Here is a 22,066-nt window from a genome sequence, read left to right on the forward strand (position 1 = left end):
GTGGGAATAATCTTCAGATCTAAATTTTAAATCTTTATTTTCGAGTTGCTAAACTCATAGAACCATGTTCAATCAGTGGAACGTATTAGTTAAGTCAGAACAACCGTTGTGGTTTATCATTTAGCGGTATATCATAATTCATTCATTTTAAGGTATCGTTATCCTCGAGACGTGGCATGAGACATCTATCAATAAATAATCCGTCGTATAAAAAATTGAAATGGATGTCCCTACTCCAAAAGGGACTCAAACATGTCAACTTCTAGGAAGGTTCTAATAACCTAATCTCTAAGACCAAGTGGCTCATGAAATTAATTATTAGCAGCCAGCAGCCAAATGTCCCCCCTAACTTAAATATTTTAATATAATATAATTTTCAAAATAAGCCTTTGAAAATATTTTCAATAATTTAGATCCTAAATATAATATTTTTAAAATAATAATATTATTTAATTTCTTGGTTCATGAATTTCCATGTATTTAATTTTCAATTCAAATCTATAATTATTTTTTTATTCTCCAATCATTCTATTTTTAAGTTTTTGTATATAAATTTTTTAAAATGTATATACAATTTTAAATAAATGACTCGAACAATTTAAGAATTGGGTCTAACTCAACTCGACACTCGACTTGACTATTGCTGATAAATTCATCGACTAGAGTTTTACATTCGAGCATTTGAGCTAACACTATTTATGATCGCTATTCTCAACACTCGACTTAACTATTATAATCAAAACAAATTGCCGACCCAATTTTTGAGTCGACTGGGTTAACATAATTTATAATCAAAACAATTGAGTTGATTCCATAAATATGATGTAGCTCGACTCGACACTTGCCTTGACTCGATCCAATCCACAACCCACCCTTAAATGCTCGAGTTAAATTGAATCTAACCCGATCTTTGATCGTTGACCAAGTGTGAGCCTCACTTGACCACGCAATCCTCAAAACGTGTTCTAAACCAAAATTTAAAATTCATAGTCGCCATAGCCAAACCTTTTCTTTCTCCTATAAATTCTAAGCATCCCATTTCATTTCACCCCAAAATCCTTCCATTCCCATCAAATTTTCTCTGTTTTTCTCTGTTTTTCTCTGTTTTTTTCCCTCCAACTTTCTCGGAATCCAAACAGCCCTTGATTCCAAGAAAAATCCTTCCTTTCTTCAAGAACAACCATGGATGCCAAAATGGTTACACCAAGAACAGTCCCACTGAAAAAGGTAACCATGTTGAGAAATGGAACGAAGAAGACGAAGTGGTACTGGAAATTGAAACTGGGAATCCGACTGAGAGCCATAAAGAATGCCTTTTCCACTTCCGTACACCAACACCGCCGCTATCTGACATGTTCCACCGCCGTGCACGGCCAACAAACACCCAAAAACGGCGCCATTTCGCCGCTTGTAATCAAACACAAAAACCCCAAAAAAAACGACCTCCGGTTAACCAAGCCGCTCGCCTCTCTCCTCCGAATGCCACTCCGCGCCCCTGACTTCATCGACTACGGCAACCACCACATGACCCCAACAATTTCCCCTCGCGAAAACATCTCCGCCGTCTGGCGTGACCTCCACGGCGCCGGGAATTGGGCTGACCTCCTCGACCCACTTCACCCCTTCCTCCGCCGTGAGCTCGTTAAGTACGGCGAGTTCGCACAAGCCACCTACGACGCATTTGACTTCGACCCATTATCGGAATTCTGCGGCAGCTGTAGATATAACCGCCACAAGCTCCTCCATGAATTGGGTTTGGCTGAAAACGGCTACAAAGTTACTAAATTCATCTACGCTTTATCCCCCGTCGACGGTCCGGATTGGTTCGAGAGCTCGAAGATCGGCAAGGTATGGAGCCGTGATTCGAATTGGATGGGGTTCGTCGCCGTTAGCACCGACGAAGAGAGCGATCGAATCGGACGGCGGGACATCCTCGTCGCATGGCGAGGCACAGTAACCCCGACGGAATGGTACATCGACATGAAAACCAAGCTAAAAAAAATCGACCGGAGTAACAAGAACGTCAAAGTCCAACGAGGGTTCTTAACGATTTACCGATCGAAAGATGAGGAATCAAAATTCAACAAAACAAGCGCGTCGGAGCAAGTGATGGAAGAGCTACACAGACTCGTCGAATTCTTCAAACAAAAAGACGACGATAGAGAAATTAGTTTGACGATCACCGGGCATAGCCTTGGCGGTGCATTGTCGTTGCTAACGGCGTATGAGGCCGGAGTGTCGTTTCCCGACATACATATTAGCGTGATGTCGTTCGGAGCACCAAGAGTGGGGAATTTAGCATTCAAGGAGAAGCTAAATGAGATGGGAGTGAAAGCCTTACGTGTGGTGATCCGACAAGACATAGTTCCAAAGCTGCCGGGATTGGTAGTGAACTCGATTATGAACAAGCTGAGCGCGGTGACGAAGAAGCTGAATTGGGTGTATCGGCACGTCGGGACGCCGATGAAGATGGATATGAACATGTCGCCGTACTTGAAGAAGGAATCGGACATGTCGGGGAGCCATAATTTGGAGATATATTTGCATTTGGTGGATGGGTTTGTGAGTAGGAGAGGGAAGTTCAGGTGGAATTCGAGGAGGGACATGACGTTGGTGAATAAAGGGAGTGATATGTTGGTGGAAGAGCTGAGGATTCCTGAGTTTTGGTATCAATTGCCACATAAAGGGTTGGTGAAGAATGGGTATGGGAGATGGGTTAAGCTTGGGAGGAACCATGAGGACATTCCTTCGCCGTTGATTCAGCCTTCCAAGATTTGATTTGATTTGTTATTCTTTTGATTTGTTTTTGTGTATATCAAAATGTTTAGATTGAGAAAGAAATAGAGAGTTTGAGGTTGAAATTGATTCTTATTCATTTAATTCAAGTAGTGTGTCGACCAGGAGGCTGAGTCTCGAAGGGAGTGTACATGAGGCGGTCTGCAAACTGTTGGATTTTATGTTCTAAAACTCCGTTGGTAAACAAAAACATATTCTGTTTTCAATAAAGTTATTATTGATGTTTATTTAGCAAATATTGTTATTGAATAAAGTGAATTTTACGATCATTAATCTAAATTCAATAAACTAAGAATATTCTAGCTATAGTATGATTACTTGAACTATATGGAGAGACATAAGAGAGGATCAAAATCAAGTATATAGTCAAAATGATCTATAGTACACGGATAAGGATGAGTACCTTATCTGGGGACACTATGGATGCGACACATTTTTGTATATGATATAAACAATATGATCACTAAATTATATATGTGGAGACATGTGAGTGGGGGTGTCGTATGCAATGAGTATTGCATAAGATCGGACCATGAAGAAAACCACTCTCACTTTATAATGTCGTTTACTGTTGAGACTGATTTTTTCATTCGATGACCTAGGTAACTCGATCTTAATCCTGAGCTAACTATGAACTCCTGTTTATTTGGAATTATCCTTAGATTTGCATGGGTGAGAGTGACCCGAGTTTGCCGACTCAATAAGCCTCCCATTTACGGGGTAAGACTGGGTGAAGTAGTTGGGGACATAGGGTGTAAGATGGAATTCACTCCTACCCGCTTTTAGGGATAGTAGAGAGGTTGTTCCCTTAAGTACTGACTCTAGGTCTTGAATAAGGGGAGAGGTTGTTCCCTTAAGTACTGACTCTAGGTCTTGAACAAGGGGCCCCACCCTCTCATTAGTCGGAGAGGGATTCGGTTTGGTGGTTGAACCACAAACCAATTGTTCATTAGAGGATCAGTGGGACTTAAGAAACAAGAAGTAACTTTAGGGGTAAAACGGTAAATTGGCCCAACTCTAGTTACGAACAACCTGTGAAGGATCGACTTACTAATCATGGTTATATCAAATGGACAGAAATATATCTATAGTGAGGGGAGTTCATTAATAGCTTGGAATGACAAGAAAACTGATAATGATTTCTCTAAAAATGATTGCAAGTGGCTTGATTGTTGGCTTGGTTAGATGAATTGCATTATATATGATGACGCGTGTCTCGTGGCCCTTGCATGTGTCATATGTATGCATGATATGTTAAGCTATGCTATGTTGTTCGATGTTATGCTATGTGATGTTAGGTCTTGCCATTCTAATTTATGCCACTTATGTCATGTTATGCCACATTATGCTATGATAAGTTATGCCATGTAATAAAACTATGCTATTTTGTGATCATGTCTTGTTGTATAAAATTGTTATAAAACCGTTAATCTATGATGCATAAACCACCATAGACCATGTCGTGAAAAGCTATGCTATGTATTACAAAATGCTAAAAAATTATGTAAGTATAATTCACAAACTTATTATGTTATAAATAAATGGAAGTTTGCCTTACATCATAAATTAGGTCATGGTTACATGCTATGGGGACGTCATGTATATTTGTGTGTCAAGTGCAATGGGAAACTTCAACAGTATAATGAGTAAGGATGCGTATATTATAACTTATAATTTACCGCATTTATATTCGTTATAATGTTATGTGGGCTCTTTCCTTCCGTGGTATTTGACAACCTGTTAGTGAGTGCTAGCCCAACGAGTCAGACTCAGGAGGTGTGCGAGCTCGTCTGGTGAGCCTATGAGGCTTAAACTCTGTTTTTATTCCTGAGTCCATTCAAATTGAGCCCAATCCCTTCGGCCCAACTCCTGTCCTGCTTCATCAAATGGGCTATTTTTTTTCCACCAAATTTTTAAGTGAGAAATATTTTATTTTTTTATAAGGGTATTAAAAAGTCTCCCAGCTGGATTCGAGTTGGGTTATAAATTTATTTAAATTGGATTACTTTCATTCAATAAGCTATTAATACCCTTAATAATTTTCAAACTAAATTAATTTATAAAAAAGAGATTTATATAAATAAATGGAGTAAGACACAATAGCTCAGTGTTCCACTTAGTTTTACCCAGCTTCATCATGGTCATAGATAGATCACCTAGGTTCGGGTCCATAAGCAGTGATAATTGCCCCATGAAGACTCGCTTTTGCTACAGCTTCGGTGGGTTCCCTTAACCAAGCCACTATCTATGAGTCGCCGACTCATTCTTCAATAGGCAGGCGGTCAGAGTCTTGGTCTCCTCCTACTACTTGGAAGCTTACAGTTTTACGTTCTATTTCACTCCCCGATGAAGGTTTTTTACCCTCCCTCACAGTACTACTTCACTATTTGTCACCCAAGAGTATTTAGCCTCTGAACATAATTTAGTTGTCAAATTCAGCGTATCACATTAAATTTTTTCATAATTTGTATTTAAGAATAAAGTTTTTGTGCTAATTAAAGTGGGGTTGGAGTGATTTAAAGTAAAATAATCTCCAAAGTTTAGGTTAAAATGAATGGATTAGTACCACGATTAGCAAAAAAAAAAGGTTTAATTAAGCATGCTTTAAGGGACCTAATGATTTCATAAACAAGTATATTAATTACATTCTTTGACTTTTTTGTTCAATATCAAAATCTATATTTATTATTATTATTATAAATACTTTTCATTCAAACCTCATTTTAATTTGTAATTTGATGTGGGTCCTGCTTATGTTGTAACGGCCCAATTCCACCGCTAGCAAATATTGTACGGCTTATGTTGTAATGGTTCAAGCTAACCGCTAGCAAATAATGTCCTTTTTTGGATTTTCCCTTTTGGGTTTCCCCTTATGGCTTTAAAATGGGTATGCTAGGGAGAGGTTTCCCACCCTTATAAAAACTGTTTCGTTCTCCTCCCCAACCGATGTGGGACATCACAATCCACCCCTCTTCAGGATCTCTACCAAATCTACTCCCCTTTAGAGCCTAGCCTCTTTACTGGCACACTGCCTCGTGTCTACCCCCATTCGGAGAACAACCTCCTCGTGTCTACCCCCATTCGAGGAACAACCTCCTCGCTCGCACATCGTCCATGTCTGGCCCTGATACCATTTGTAACAGCCCAAGCCCACCGCTAGCAGATATTGTATTCTTTGTGCTTTCCCTTTCGGGCCTACCCTCAAGGCTTTAAAACGCGTCTGCTAGGGAGAGGTTTCCACACCCTTATAAAGGGTGTTTCGTTCTCCTTCCCAACTGATGTGGGACATCACATATGTGTTCTATGTATTGACATATGATGCTATGCTATGTTTTGACATATTATTCAATAAATCGTTGGTGATCAATTTCTCACTCTAAAATATATATCAAATTCTAAAACTTTCTAAACTTAATAATAACATGCAATGGGCTCTCCTTATGAGACGAATTTCATGCATCAAGAAATGATCTAGTCTTACGTTAGAACTAGGGTAATTACAATAAGATTTAGTATGTTCAACCGTTCGATCTTGCATTAAAACTTGAGTCTTTACAATCATATTTAGCATGTAGTAATGGTTCGATCTGACGTTATAAGTAGAGTCATCAGCATGTAAGAACGGTTCGAGATCGTGAGGTCGTTTTTAGACTAAAATTTAGCAAACATAACATAAAAATGAATAGAAAATGGTGGGGGAAAAACATCCCATTAAACACAAAAGTGAATAAGGCTAAACAAAACTCTTTCATATGTCACCCAAAACATGATCAAGGACATGTCAACATTGTTTTCTTTTTTGTTTGTCCCCAATTCCCAAGGAAGAAAAAGAAAATAATTCTTAAAAATAAAGTCAAAGTCAACCCTAATTTATATGTTTTTGTGGATGTTTTTTTCTAACATGCATGGTTTTGCTTTCTTTTTGGATTATAATCTTTAGAATGTTTGATTATTAGTGGCTAAACCCACTTTTTAATCATTAATTATAATCCATAATGACCCACTTAAACTCATTAATCACTCCTACTCTTTCATTATCATTAATCCAAATCAAGGGCTCCACCACGACAATATAAAACCCTAAATCCTCTCTCTTTCTCTAAATTAGGGTTTAATTTAATTTTGGATTATTAGAAGTAATTGATTAAGATTAATCACGGGTCGATGTCCTTATCCTTATCTTTCTTTGTTAATTATTGTTTTAAGGTTTTCATTTTGTTTTTGTTCATTTGCTCCTCAATTAGGGAACATTAATTATCTCTTTGTTTTAATCATTCCTTTTGTCTACGTTCTAAATCGAGAATCTTCTTAATTAAATTTTAGCTACGGTTATTATGTTCTTAATAATTTTGTGAGATTCTACGGCGGTCGGGCGGTCGGGGAAGAACGAAACATTCTTTATAAGAGTGTAGAAACCTCTTCCTAACAGACGCGTTTTAAAAACCTTAAGGAAAAACCTGAAAGGAAAAATCCAAAGAGGACAATATCGGCTAACAGTGGGCTTAACGTTGTCAAACACTACAAGTTCTAGACCAAATAAACCAAAAACTAGATTTTAAATCTCGATTATATTCAAACCCAACTTTCTAAGAATTAATTGTGTATATCTAGATCGAAATGTTGAGATATCCATTATGGATTGGATCAAGTTTCTGTCCTCAAATAGTGTGGATCGTAATGACCCTACTTTTACTATGTGATCAAACTGTTACTAAATGCATGTCATGGATGTTTTTAATAATCATTGCTTCAAAGTCTCAGTAACAAGAAAAGTTCAAGCATAACATTCGAATTCTAATTCAGAAAGCTAACGTAACAAGAAACATACAAGCGAACCGCGTCTTCTTTGCTATAACTTTAATACTAGTAAGTTGACTTCTGACAGTCTCTTAGACAAAGAATGAATGTCTATATGGCTTAAACCGAGAGTTCTATTTATAGAATATTTGTCATATTTGAAATAGAAATAATATATATGTAACCAATTTGTATCTCATTTGATTATGAATACACATTTTTATTTTAATATTTAATCTATCAAACACAATAAATATATTTCTATCCAAAATATAAACATTTCAAGTTGTAAATTTTTATCGTCGGTAAATTTTAAACTAGTTAAAATGTAGTTAGACTAATCTAAACGTTTTCGAAGAATTGAAACTAGGAGGAAAGAGTCTGACCGTATCAAACCCAAATCAAAACAACCGAAATATCACCTTGAACCATCAAAAAGTGCATTCTCAGATTGACTTTGAACCGTGAGATGATAAAATAAAGTGAGGGACCTCCCTTTTATGGGGAGGTCAACCTCCCACCTCTCAGCTTAAGCAATGTTGGAACTTTTTTTTTTCTTCAATTTTTTGGGTTATTATAGTTAATAACTCACTCACGATTAAGATCAAGTTACATATGATCATCCTATGAAATATTAACCTTCTCAATTACATACTTATAAAGAGAGAGGAAGTATTTCGTGGTATAATCTTATACAAATTCATTGAATAGGATATCTACATTCACATGTCTCCATAGGAACAATTTAGATCAAACCATTTGTAACAATTACAAATTGGGTAAGGTTTGATAATTGAGATTTTAGTTATTAATTTAATAGGATTTTTTAAAATAATTAAACGAGAAAAAATTCGAGAATCCCAGGGTTCAACTCTGGACAGGCGGTGGAAACTACCCAGCTGGAGTACGATAAAGGCAGAGGAAATTTTCGGTGGAGCAGTGAAATGCGTAGAGATCGGAAAGAACACCAACGGTGAGAGCACTCTGCTGGGTCGACACTGACATTGAGAGAAGAAAGCTAGGGGCAGTAGTCCTAGCCATAAACGATGGATACTAGGCACTGTGTATATCGACCTGTGCAATGCTGTAGCTAATGCGTTAAGTATCACATCTGGTCCAATCCAACCCATCCCTAAGAACTATATTTAAGTTACTCGGGTTACTATTCCAACGAATCCAAAATTTCAAGTCGGTGAAAAAGTATATCTCACATCGTTTTTTTTTTTTATTTAGAAGAAATTAAATGGTCTTATCATTCAAGTGGCACTCCCACCATCATCTCTCTCTCTCAATAATTTGAGGTAACCTTTTTGACCATTATTTCTCTGCAATTTACAGTGTCTGCCATGGTCGGTGTTAAATTCTTGAGGCTGACATTCCTCTCCTTGCCGACCTCTCTTCCTTTTTTAAGAATATCATTACATTCTTACAATAGAAAAATATATATTTTTTTTTAATTTTAAAAAAATTTAATATATTAATGATATGAATAATGTGATACTTTTTGTTCGAGTCAAGCCTAAACTCTAGACAAAATTGTTAGTGAGAGATTTACGCTCTTATACAAAATGTTTTGTTCTCCTTCCCAACGGATATGAGAGCACAATCCACTCCCTTTGGAGCCTAGCTTCCTCACTGACACTCGTTTCCTTCTCCAATTAATGTGGGACCCTTAATCCACCACCTTTAGAGTCCAACGTCCTAGCTGGCACACCACCTTGTGTCTACCTCCCTTCAAGACTCAGCCTCCTCACTGGTACATCGACTGGTGTCTGGCTCTGATTCCATTTGTAACAACCAAGCCCGCTAGCCGATATTGTCGTCTTTGGGTTTCTATTTCAAACTTTTTTTCAAGTTTTTTAAAATGTGTCTGCTAAGAACAGGTTTCCACATTCTTATAAAAAATGTTTCGTTCTTCCTCCCAACCCATTTGAGATCTCAGATAGTCGTAACCAACTCAAAATTTGAAGTTAGTTTAATAAAAAATTCCTAATGTTCGGAGGAAATTATTTAAAAAAAATAAAATAAAATAGAGGACCCACAAAGATAAGAAGTATATGAAAATGGAATCCAGCTAACAATTTTGATATTTGTAAAATTGACCCATTCTTTATTTAATTGGATACAAAATTCAAGTACACATCAAGACTGTCGAATTCGAATTTGGCACTGGACGATCATGACATTCTTCTATGACATGGTCATATTACATACTTCTTGCTTCTTAAGAGTAAAGTCTATCCCTTAAACTAACATGAGTCATTCCAACATGTTTTGTCTTCGGAAAGTTCCCATGAGGTTACCCAATATAAAATTGCTCAAAGTAAAGTATGTGTAACCATGAAGTTCCTGTGATTGAGCTACTGATAAGGAAGGTACACTTTGTTGGTATAGATAGTAACTTTCATTTCCTTTAAGTCTTTCTTAGTCATCTTATTCTTAGAACCCCTTTCATTTGGATGTGGTATCGATCCATTTATATACTCCTTTTCTCGAGCATCACATGTATCCTAAACTTACCAAGATAAAAATGGAATAAAACTATCTATTTAATCTCAGAAAGAAGTACGAGTTTGAATTGATTAGGTATTACAAGAATAAAATCTCTATTTAATTTGAGAGGGCTACATGTTTCTAAATTTGCACAAGACAAGAGGATTGGTCCAAACCCTAAAAATTCATGTCGGTCCGAACCCTAAAAATTCATAATAGCGACTTGATGAGTTGAAAATGAAAGGTTTTATTTGAAGTCGTAGTCAGAGATTTTAGACTTCCCAATTACGTAAAAAAATTTACCTCAACGAAAATTCGATCAATTGTCGAACATTCGTCAATTTCCCCAACATATGTAGATCGACTTAGAGAAATTCTGGTAATTTTCGTTATAATCATATTAGTTTGAGTTAGATAATTAAATACCAAAACTATTTACATGTTATAGGGAACTTACATAATAGCGGGTAGAAATCAATAAAAAGAGGCCAAAAATTGGCTGAAAATAGGGACAAAGAGGAGAGAAAACACAAAAAATGTAACGACCCTAAATTTCTACGTACCTAGAGTCGCTACTAACGTTTCATGCTAAGCTCATATTCTGAATATAACTCTTAGAGCGACATCATTTATAATATGAATTTCGAACCAATTAAAAACAACTTCACCTTTCAAAACACCGTCATGGTCTTACGTGTTCAACACATAATACTGAAAACGCAATTAAAATAAATATGAAATGCAAGACAACCTATTCTAACCTAAATCTAGGAATTCAAATATGTTTCTATCCTATGCAAGTGTCATGGTCTCTGTTTGTGATGTCACCGTCAACTATACATGGACGTCTTGCCTTTACCTAAAAAATGATGTAGCACACGGCCTGAGTATTTCGAAGAATACTAAGTGACCCATGTAATGACCCTAAATTTCTACTTAACTAACGTCTCCTACTAAGTTCATATGCACAATATAACTCTTAAAAAGACATCATTTATAGCATAAAGTTTGAAGAAATTAAAAACAACTTCATGTTTGAGAACACCGTCATGGCCTTACGTATTCAACACATAACACTGAAATGCAAATAAAAACATATACGAAGTAGTTTTAAAATATGAAATACAAGAGAACCTATTCTAACCTAAGTTTAGGAATTCAAATATGTTTGTATCCTATGCACATGCCATGGTCTTTACTTGCGATGTCACCATCAATTGTACATGGACGCCTTATGTTTACCTGAAAAATGATGTGGCACACGACCTGAGTATTTCGAAGAATACTTTGTAAGTGACCCCACTATAAGGGTCATACAAAAATGCAAACACATGCAAATGATGCTCTAGGGACCTGACTCTATCTCATCCTAGAGGTGACCTCTTGTCCGGACTAACTTTGGATTTGTAGTACTTCCCTACACATGACCCACATGTGTAAGTGTGAGTCTCCTGGCGGTTCGCACCTCCCTTGGACCCATTATTGTCAAACTAGCTGTCTGTAGCGATGTCTGGAGGTCGGCGAACCCTTGGGTGTCATGCTCAACATGATCACCGTCATCATCAGAACGTGCATGTCCGTAATCATCATTATAAAAAGGGAAGTATCCCGATGCTTATGTACACACATGCATGAGGTCCCTCTATTTCTCACCTTAAAACATCTTTGTGACACAATCCTAATCTCATATCTATATTACTTTTAGTAATTCATGTTCATTAGATATTTATGTTAATATCATTATTCATGCTCTTTAGGGTTGTGTCCTAGGCCGATTTCTCGACATGATGCAACATGACAATCATCACATACATCATGCTTAATATGGAAAACATCATCATATGAAGGTAACAACGTTATGCATCATAATCATCATAAATTTTCATCATATTGCCATCAAATACATCATAATCATCAAGTATCATCATACATCATCATAAAGCTCATATACGTCATCATACTTCATAACTTATCATCATACATTATCACATAATTAATATACGTCATCATACGACATAGTTCATACATCATGCATCATACATCAGAATTCACACAACTTTCTAGCTTATCCTATAGTAAGACCACTTATTTCAAACGTCACTAGAGTTCGTTTCTTATTAGATAGTTCGTCACTTTTCATTAGAGTATTTCACAAATAATAATAATTTCAATTGGCATTTGTGAAATACAGCATTAAAACGACCTCAGTTACCTGAATCGAGATTGAAAACAGGCTCGAAAGGGTCCGACTGATGGAAATTGAGTTGAATTTGGGTTACCCGAGCCGAGCAAAGCCAAGCCAAAAAATAAATAAATTGGAGTCTAAAAAGAAAACACAGGGTTGTATAATTTTAAAATAAATATGGTTAAAATAAGATTGAATTAAATGTTATGACAAAAAAATGACATAAAGTGGGATGCACGTGTGAAGTGGGTTACACAGAAGGGCAGAGGCGTGGGGGCAGAGGCGTGGTGGCTCGGCTCTACATCGTACGCCTCACATCATCGCCCCCAGTAGATGCCCCGCCACGCTCAACCTTGCCCATGCCCACACTCGCCATCCCAAACGCCCTCGTCCACGCCCACACTCACGCCACCAGCCATGCTCCTCACACACGCCATATTCCATCGCCCTTATCCACCTTTGGTTGGGTAGGTTAAATGAAAATTCCACGTCCGCTAATTTAGGGGATAATCATAAGTTTATAATAAAATAATATTATCTCATTGGTGTAAATTTTTTTGGAAACCCAAAGCAAAGCCACGAGAGCTTATGCTCAAAGTAACAATATCATACCATTGTAGAGAGTCGTGTTCATCTAACATGATAGTGGATAAATAAAAAAAATTAATTTTTTTTAACAACCCGACAACTCTACCTGAAAATAGAGAGTTAGATTGTGAAACAATATTGAGTTACTTCAATTACCTATTCAAAATTTTGGGTTGGTCCAATCCATCCTAATACATGTACACCTCAATTGTGTTTTCTCTCGTTCTACAATGAAATTTAATGTTTCTTCGTACCTACTACTTTATTGAAAATGGCTCCTTCTGCTTCTTAAATTATGGCCAAATTTAAAATAATTTACGAACATAAAATTATGGGAGTAAAAATCTGTCAAAGCCTTGGATGAAAAATCTACATAATCACTGTCTTAGTTTATGTCATAAAACCTCGTAATTATTTTATTATTTTATAGTTATTTTTAGTTAAAATTTACATTGTGGGAATATTTCTGGTTATCGTTCTAAGAGTTTTTTTTGTTAAGTCTTGAAGCACACACTAATTCATACGAGTCATAAATATTTTTTTATAGGCATAAATCTTCCATAGATATTATCACGGGTTATTCATAAAAAAACATTTTAAAATTCTCATAGGGGTATTTTGGTGTGTAATTTTGTATAATCTCTTTAAACCATGGCATAACTTCGGTCATAAGCCAGCGGTACATAATTATAGGGGCATTTTAGTTATTTTACACATACCCTTAGTTTAGCCCACACTCCTAATCTAATGGCCACCAAATTTCATACGTAACTTTGTCATGTCATATTGAGTCTTCTCCTCAAATTTTATGAGTAGGTTTGTAGCTTAGGCACTTCGTTGAAATCAACAGAATTATTGGTCATTTTCATTTGAAACTACTTACTCGTCAGTATATATTGTTAAATTTCTTTCATCTCTATGAGCATAACACTGTATTTTATTTTTAACTATGTTCAAGACGTCTAACTGAAACATCTGATTTTCATTAGCAAAACCATTTTCATGCATACACTAACATTCAGTAGCTTACTAAAACCTTACTAAATCTAAACACCATCAAAACATCAATTGACATTCATATTCCAGGTAAGGTAAATCATATCATATTCTATATTAAAATAAACATATAACTAAGTCAACAATAATGCAATCAATTATAATACAGTTAATGGTGTCAAAATTCAATTATGAACTATATTTGATAATGACCAAGCACTAACAACATACGTAATTAATGACATTTCCTTTTCTTATCTTACGCATAACATACCTGACGGTGACGGGGTATTAACAGTGGGATCATGGAACATGTCAAGCCTACCTCGTAGGCTAGCTACATAATCTATAACCTAAAGTTATGATATCAAATGTAAAGCCCTGAGCCCACTAATAACAGATATTGTCCTCTTTGGGTTTTCCTTTTCGGACTTCTCCTCAAGGTTTTTAAAACGTGTCTGCTAAGGAGAGGTTTCCACACCCTTCCAAAGAATGTTTCGTTCTCCTCCTCAACCGATGTGAGATCTCACAATACTCATCCAAAAATGTCATTTCGAAGTCCTTAACATGTATTTTCTAAACACTTAAGGAAATGAATATTCGCATTCTATCACGTTCTAGTGATTCCTACGAACATTATTTGTCTAAAGTTTTTGTGATTACTTACTTATTTGATGCATGCTTCCCAAGTTAGCTTTTTCTATTTACTTTTTTTTCATGTTAGAAGCTCCAAAAAAAATTATATTTTTTTGGTAGCTCCGGTTGGATCACGAATCGGGTTGTGGATGCGATGCAATCTCTTGGATGCATGGCACATGGCTAGCACCATTACCAACACGTGTCCCTATTAGCGCGACAAGCCTTGGACCTCTCCTTGCTCGACACTTGGCAGCCGCACGGTCTGATGCATACACCGCCCAACTATATGATGCATGTCAGCCTTTTTCTCACCTACGTTTCAAATTCAAGTTCTTCAATTAGTTTACGAACCAAAACTCAAAACAATTTGGTTCCTTTAGTTTTAATCCATCTTTACAAACGTATTTTTCCTGTAATTTTAGGACAACCAAATAATGAAATAAACTCGTCCAAATATAATAAAAAATACAAAACTTACAAATGGTTCAGTTTCTTGACCATTATTGGAACTCCACTTTTTGGCCTGGTTCTTATCGCTTCTTCATGAAACTTGTGCGAAATTTCTCAGAAAACAATAAAACTCATAGATATGAGGAAAATCGAGAATAAGAACTCATGGACATTTACTCGAAAAGTAAAGTTAATTTTTTTCATATTAATTTTAAGGTATTTATTGCTCAACCTTTTGGTTCTAAATGAACTCAAAATGGATCTCTAATTGCTTTTTAAATCGTTAAGAAACTATAGTCTTATTCCTTTCCATAATGACCTAAAATGACCTGACACTAATCGTTTTCTCCACTTTTATCATAGTTCTTTTGTTAGGATAGACTAGTAGCATTTCTATTTCTAAACCGTAATAAAAGATGTTTCCTTTCCTATTTTAGTTATGTTTTTATTATGTTTGTAATATTTATGAACTTTGAACGTCTTTTTAAGATGAAATGTTTCAAAAAGGTTTTCCACACATAATAGTCCTGACGTACACGAATAACAGTCTTATTTTAAAAGAAAAAGTAAGATCATTACACAAACGAAGTCTAAAATATCATTTCATTCCAAAGATAAATTAGAAAAATAAGTGTATTGTTAGACTTTAACAACTTGTTTTTTCCACTGACACTTTCTAGTTTTGTTTTTCACGTGGTTTGAATTTCTAGTCAAAACTTTCGATTTTTGATTTTTCTTACCAGGATTTTCATACGAAAAAAAAGATACCTTTCACATATTTCCAAGTATTAGGTAACAAAACAATGACACATTTATAAAGAAGAGTTTTGATTGGTGGAAATGAAAGAAAAAGAATTAATGATTAAAATGTTATGTCATTGTATGGTCCATTGGTCCTATTAAGATAGATAGATATAGTACTTTGATTTGTATGAGGTAGACACCTCAAGGCCCCAATGCCAAGGCAATAACTCAATAGGGGCCTCCCAAATGCATTGCTATGCTTACAAATTTGAATGGAGAATAATAATGCATCTCCCTACTTTTCATCCCATTACTTCTCCAACTCGACAAAAACTATTAGAACTCGGATCAAACGTGTTGTTAAACGTGGTGAAACTTCATTTTTACCATTAGTTATTACAACGTCCCACGTTCATGATTTGGAATCCAAAATCGGTTCCTGATGGTCCACGATTATATTACCAATTTGTCTTGAACTGCTTCTAAGATCCATGCGAGTACTTTGAGATGATTTTTTTCTCACATATTTTCTAAAAGAATTTATAGGAAATCACCCAGTATTGATTTTTGGTGTTCGTGTTAAGGTTGTTCATAGGACCCGAAAACTAGACCAATTTTTACTACCCAATCCATTGGGTTTGGATGTTTTTTATTTTTCTGTATGGATCGGGTTAAAATTTTTAGAAAATCGAAAATTTGGGTGGGTTTACAAGTGTTAGATCAACTCTACCAACTTGAAAAACTAATTACAATATAATCGAGCTTAATCATTCCCTAATTTTAAGAATATTATAAAAATTAAGAGTATCTAATATTTGTAACAATATAGGTCAGTAATGTTTTGTAACTCGTGAATGTTTAATATTTTATTGATGTTTAGTATTTTTTGTCTTATTCAGCTTTTTGATTGACGTTGTGATTATTGTACCCAAAAAAAAAAAAAAATCATGTTTTAATATGTATTTTTCCATAAACTTTCTCTCTATAATACAAGTTCATACTTTAACTTTTTTTATTTTTTTATTTTTTTATTTTTTATAATAAGTTTTCTTTTCACATCGACAACTATCTCAAACATTTCATAAACGATGTCATGTACTTAAATTTTCGTAAAATCTATCTCAATGAACGGTAAACATCAATGAAATAGTGGAAACGAAATAAAATATATTCAAAGTAATGAAAATACTCTATCTAACCTTAAAAAAAAACATGGCTTGAGTAAATAATCAATAAGTAGCCTCACTATTGAGGCCGAAAAATGTAAATAAAACCAATCATGGTGGGACCTATATTTTCATAAAAACATCACGGTATAGCCTTGGCTCTACTTTCCAATCCGGGCAGGGTTGGATGTGTAGTAATTCCCTACACACGACCACGTATGCGCATATAGACTCTCCAAACTAGCTCGTATATGTACCTCTAGGTCTGGCTTGTTAGGCTAGCGCATAGTCTCGTTATTAGACGCCACAGAGGGAAATGACTATCATGGCGAACATAGATTTCGTAAGTTACGCGCACATACTAAATATAACAGGGAAGTATCTTAATGCACGTGTTCTACAAAATACATAAGGTCCCATAACATTAAAACATGACATATATTCATAAGGCTAGTTATACTTCCATTCTTTTCCTGACATGGTGTTTTCATGAGACATACATACATGATGCTTGTCATATAATGACAAATTAACATACATGGTTCTCTAATGTCTTATAGGCATAGAGAATATGTATTAACATAGTTTACCTGACATGGTACATGGAGGTTCAAATAAGTGAAGAATCTCGAGAAAAGTCAAGTTTACGAAGTAGAATGTGATTCAATAAGTGGCATACAATTTATTCTCCCTCAAGTTTGTTAAGGTTTTTTTTGGAGGTGTAACTTCGGTTCCTGGTTCATCTTAGAATAACCAAGATGTCTTCTATGAACAGGATACTCAGTTCATGAATTCCATGAACACTACAAGGGCATTGGTGAGTCCGAATGACATAACCACGAACTCATAGTTATTGTACCGTAGGTCTATCTTGGAAAACACTACCACTTGCCTAAGTTGATCAAACAGGTCCTCTATACGAAGGAGAGGGCACTTATTCTTTATTGTTCTCTTATTCAGTAACTTGTAATCAATTCCTTAACATGTCAATCCATTCTTCTTCTTAACGTATAGCACTAGTGAGCCTCAAGGGATACGTTGAGGCACACTAAACCCTTGTCCAACAAATCTTACACCTCTACCTTGATTTCTTTTAACATTTCTGGTGTCATACCACATGAGACCTTAGAGATAAGGCTAGTACCTGGTTCGAGCTCTATACAAAAATTTATGGCTCTGGAAGGGGTACTCCTAATAAATCCTTTAAAAACAGCCAAGAAACTCGTTCACCATTGTCACTGTGAACGGAGACTTTCTTCCCTTTTTGTATCCACAACGTTGGCTACTATGCCCTACGCTTTTTGTTGGATTAACCTTTGATAACTCTCTAAAAGTAGACTTATATCAAGTCTTTTTGTAGTTAATATTGCACTCTTATTCACCATTTTCTCATTTATTACCCTGTTTAATCTACTTAGTAAGCATGAAATCGTTTATTGCGGTCTAACATGAAAAAAAAATATGATTTGGCATAAATCGATCTTAATTGTACATTTAATTGAGTTATGTGGTAAAAAATTTAGACATTTATGTTGAACCATGAGGGAGTAGCAAATCTAGAAACAAATGGTGGATGACATGAAAATTTTAAATCCACATCAACAGTCCAAGTGAGTCATTGACTACCCAATGAGGAACTTATGCTCGAAAATTAATCTACATCAGCCGTCCAAGTGGATAACTTATTCCTTTTCAGCCCTAAAGAGGAACTCATGCTCAATATAAAAGGAAAAAGAAAACCAAGAGGAGGAGCACACATTTTGGGAGAGAAAAAACTGATTAGACAGCAGAGCCTCTACTGCTGTGAACTGCTGTGAAACCAGAGAAGAAGAAGAAAAATCCTAATTTAGCCGCTGTTGACCGCAGAAGAAAGAGAAGACCAAGAAGGATAGATTAGGGCAAAGAGGTGGACGTGAGAGCTCAAGGGAAGGGTACTTCCATTGAAGAACGACAACAAAACTGGATAACTCTCTATTTTCTTACTCTCTTTTCTTATTCTATCAATTTTATATGATTAAGATGTGGGTTCCTCTGTTTAATTGAGTTTGTATGGAGAACTAAACTTTATAGGGGAGGCGAGAGAGTTTTGTATAGTGTAAGTATATTGACATTTTAGTTTATTAAAGAGTTGTTGTTAATAATTTACATGTGTGTTTAATTAGCTAGTTTACATACATAGGTGTTCTCTTATTCGGGAGAAGAGAGGGAGCAATGAAATCCTCTCTAATACTCTAGTTCCATTGCAAGGAGACTTGAAGGGCAATAGAAGGGTTAAGAATAATTCTTCTCCTAGAGCCTTGTTAACAGAAATTACAAACGATTATGAAAATAATCACCATGCATGACCCTCGGAAGTGGGCTTGGAAATCTTTTGAAAGGAACTAAAATCTACCACAAAATTCAATAACTTATCTATTTAATCTCTCTTTGCCGAACCTTCCTCATTATAGTTGATTTTCTCATCATTTTCTGTTTTCCGACAGCAGTGGCACTTTGTTTTAGTTTTGTTTAAGTATTCAAAATCATCAACACCCATTTAAATGTTACCCAAAAACTCACTTAATATCCAGCGATAAAATTAACCAAAAAGATAGGTTATCTTGAAATCGATAATTTACTTATTACTTGCTACTTGTGATAGTGTATATTTGCACTTATTCTTGTGAATTTTACATCATTTTATTATATACATCCACAAGCGATCAAGTTCTTGGCGCCGTTGCCGGGAAATCTAATTTGGTTATTTTACTTGTTGTAGATTTTCGTGAGTTGGAGCCAACAAGACCATAGTAACCTGAATTTTCTACTGTTGTATTTACGCTGTAGAATTGAGTTTACTGCAGAATTCTGTGTATGAACCCACCTACGGGTTTGGAATTTATTTTGGATCCTGAAATAGAGAGAACATTTAGACGAAGGTTGAGGGAGAAAAAGAAAATGATAGAACATAATATACAGCAAATAAAACTTGGAGCCCAGCTGAATCGGGAGTTTGAAAATCCAGCGATGATGGCTAATCAAGAGAGAATTACTGCCAATGTCATTCATTTAGCAGATGATAGAGAAAGAGCGATCCAAGCATATGCACACCCAGCTGTGGAAGAGCTAAATTCGTGCATTATTAGACCCGAAATGCAAGTAACTACGTTTGAGCTAAAGCCCGTGATGTTTCAAATGTTGTAAACCATTGGGAAATTTCATGGACTACCGTCGTAAGATCCTCACCTACACCTAAAGTCATTTTTGGGAGTTAGTGACTCATTTCGATTCTAAGGAGTGGATAAAGACATGATTAGACTGAACTTATTCCCTTATTCATTGAGGGATGGTGCTAAATCATGGTTGAATACCTTAGCACTGGGAACAATTGATTCTTGGAATAGTCTAGCCGGGAAATTTTTTATCAAGTATTTCCCACCCACTAGAAACGCACGATTCAAATATAAGATTGTTGCTTTTTAACAGTTTGAAGATGAGACACTAAGTGAAGCTTGGGAGAGATTTAAGGAGATGCTTAGAAAGTGTCCTCACCATGGACTACCTCATTGTATACAAATGGAGACTTTGTACAATGGATTAAATATTGCTACTAAACAAGTAGTTTATGTTTCCGCCAATGGAGCTATTTTGTCAAAGACATACAATGAAGCATATGAGATTTTAGAGAGAATAGCATCTAATAATCGTCATTGGGCCAATGTGAGAAGCAATTTAGGAAAGAAGACCCGAGGAGTACTTGAAGTTGATGCTTTGTCTTCTATCAATGCTCAACTAGCTTCGGTGACTAATATTTTGCAAAATCTAGCATTGGGACAAGACTCCATGATCATCGATAATATAACATAGTTTCATGGCATAACATAACATCGATAATATAACATAGTTCCATGGCATAGCATAATCATATCACAATACATCAGACATCATAGAATAATTTGTACGTAGCATAACATACATCATAGTATAAACACAACTTAATATACGTCATACAATCATGAAAGACGATACGTGCAAGGGCCATAGGTAACATTCTATAATATGTACCCTACAAATATTTTTTCCTCAACTATATTTATATGTCATTGTACATTAAAAACACGTTCATATATGCATATAGATTTAGAGGATATATTATAAATATCTCTCTCCCTCGTCATTGTTGAGAAGCTCCTTGTTGTTGCCAATGTCGTCAATGTTAGAAGTTATTTGTCGTTTAAATATCTCCCTCGTCATTGTTAGAAGTTATTTGTGTATATGAAGGTTATCCCCACATACCAACACAGTGTATTCTTCAAACATGTTTTGTTCTCACTCACATGTATTCTAAGAAATTTCTAAGAGGTTACCCAATATAGAATTGGTCAAAGCAAAGCTTGTTTAAGTATGGAGTTCCTATGATTGAGCCACCAAAATAGAACGTGCATTTGTTGATATAGGAAGTAACTTTTATCCTATTTAAGCCTTTCGTAGTCATCTTATTCTTAAGACCACTCTCATTGGAATGTAGTCTATTTATGTACTCCTTCTATATATGGTTTTCACTTGTTAATATAATTATGCTTCAGATATAATTATCCAAAAATTGTTACCTTCTCTTTATGGATAATTGTAGTCTTCTTGGAGTGTAAAATTCTCCTTTTGTTCGTGAGAAAATTTTAAAGACTACCATGTGGTTCTTTGATTATCTCCATGATAGATATTAGACCTTATATGGATAATTCTAGTATTTTTGAAGTGTAAATGTAAGAACTTTAGATTTCTACTAACCTACTAACCTAAAGGCGCTATCATCAGCATAACATACTCTCTTATGCATAAATTAACATTTAAAACTTAATCGCAAAATATTTTTGAGGACTTACGTATTTCAAAAAGTATTTAAACGAACATAACAAAATAGTAAATGAACAAATAAAATACTAAAAGTAAAAACGCTGTGTAGTAACCTAAAATCTAAGAAATGAAATATCACTATTTTATGCATGTGTCATGGTCTTTACTTGCATGTCATCGTCAGCCGTACAGGAGTATCTTGCCTTTACCTGAAGTAGAATTAACACACGATTAAGTATTTTAAGAAATACTCAGTAATTGGCCTCATTACTGTGGTCAAAGAATGCAAACACATGCAACTCATGATTAGAGATATATCGTTAAAATCATCATAGATATGTGTTGCCAAAGTTTTAGTTGCTTTTTTTTATGTTTTAGT

At 35.4% G+C, this 22,066-nt stretch overlaps 1 protein-coding gene and 1 non-coding gene across 2 annotated transcripts; one reads left to right on the forward strand and one right to left on the reverse strand.

Moving 5' to 3' along the window:
* Window positions 1-1,080: 1,080 nt before the first annotated feature.
* Window positions 1,081-2,944, forward strand: LOC111802375 (phospholipase A1-Igamma2, chloroplastic-like). Its single transcript, XM_023686716.1, has one exon. It carries the CDS (start codon window positions 1,183-1,185, stop codon window positions 2,776-2,778), a length of 1,596 nt encoding a protein of 531 aa, XP_023542484.1. The 5' UTR covers window positions 1,081-1,182; the 3' UTR covers window positions 2,779-2,944.
* Window positions 2,945-20,288: 17,344 nt separating this feature from the next.
* Window positions 20,289-20,393, reverse strand: LOC111802777. The gene has a single exon (XR_002816312.1). It is a non-coding gene; the product is annotated as a small nucleolar RNA R71 (small nucleolar RNA).
* Between the last annotated feature and the right edge of the window lie 1,673 nt (window positions 20,394-22,066).

Source organism: Cucurbita pepo, chromosome LG09, assembly GCF_002806865.2.
Source record: "Cucurbita pepo subsp. pepo cultivar mu-cu-16 chromosome LG09, ASM280686v2, whole genome shotgun sequence".
Taxonomy (NCBI): Eukaryota; Viridiplantae; Streptophyta; class Magnoliopsida; order Cucurbitales; family Cucurbitaceae; genus Cucurbita; species Cucurbita pepo.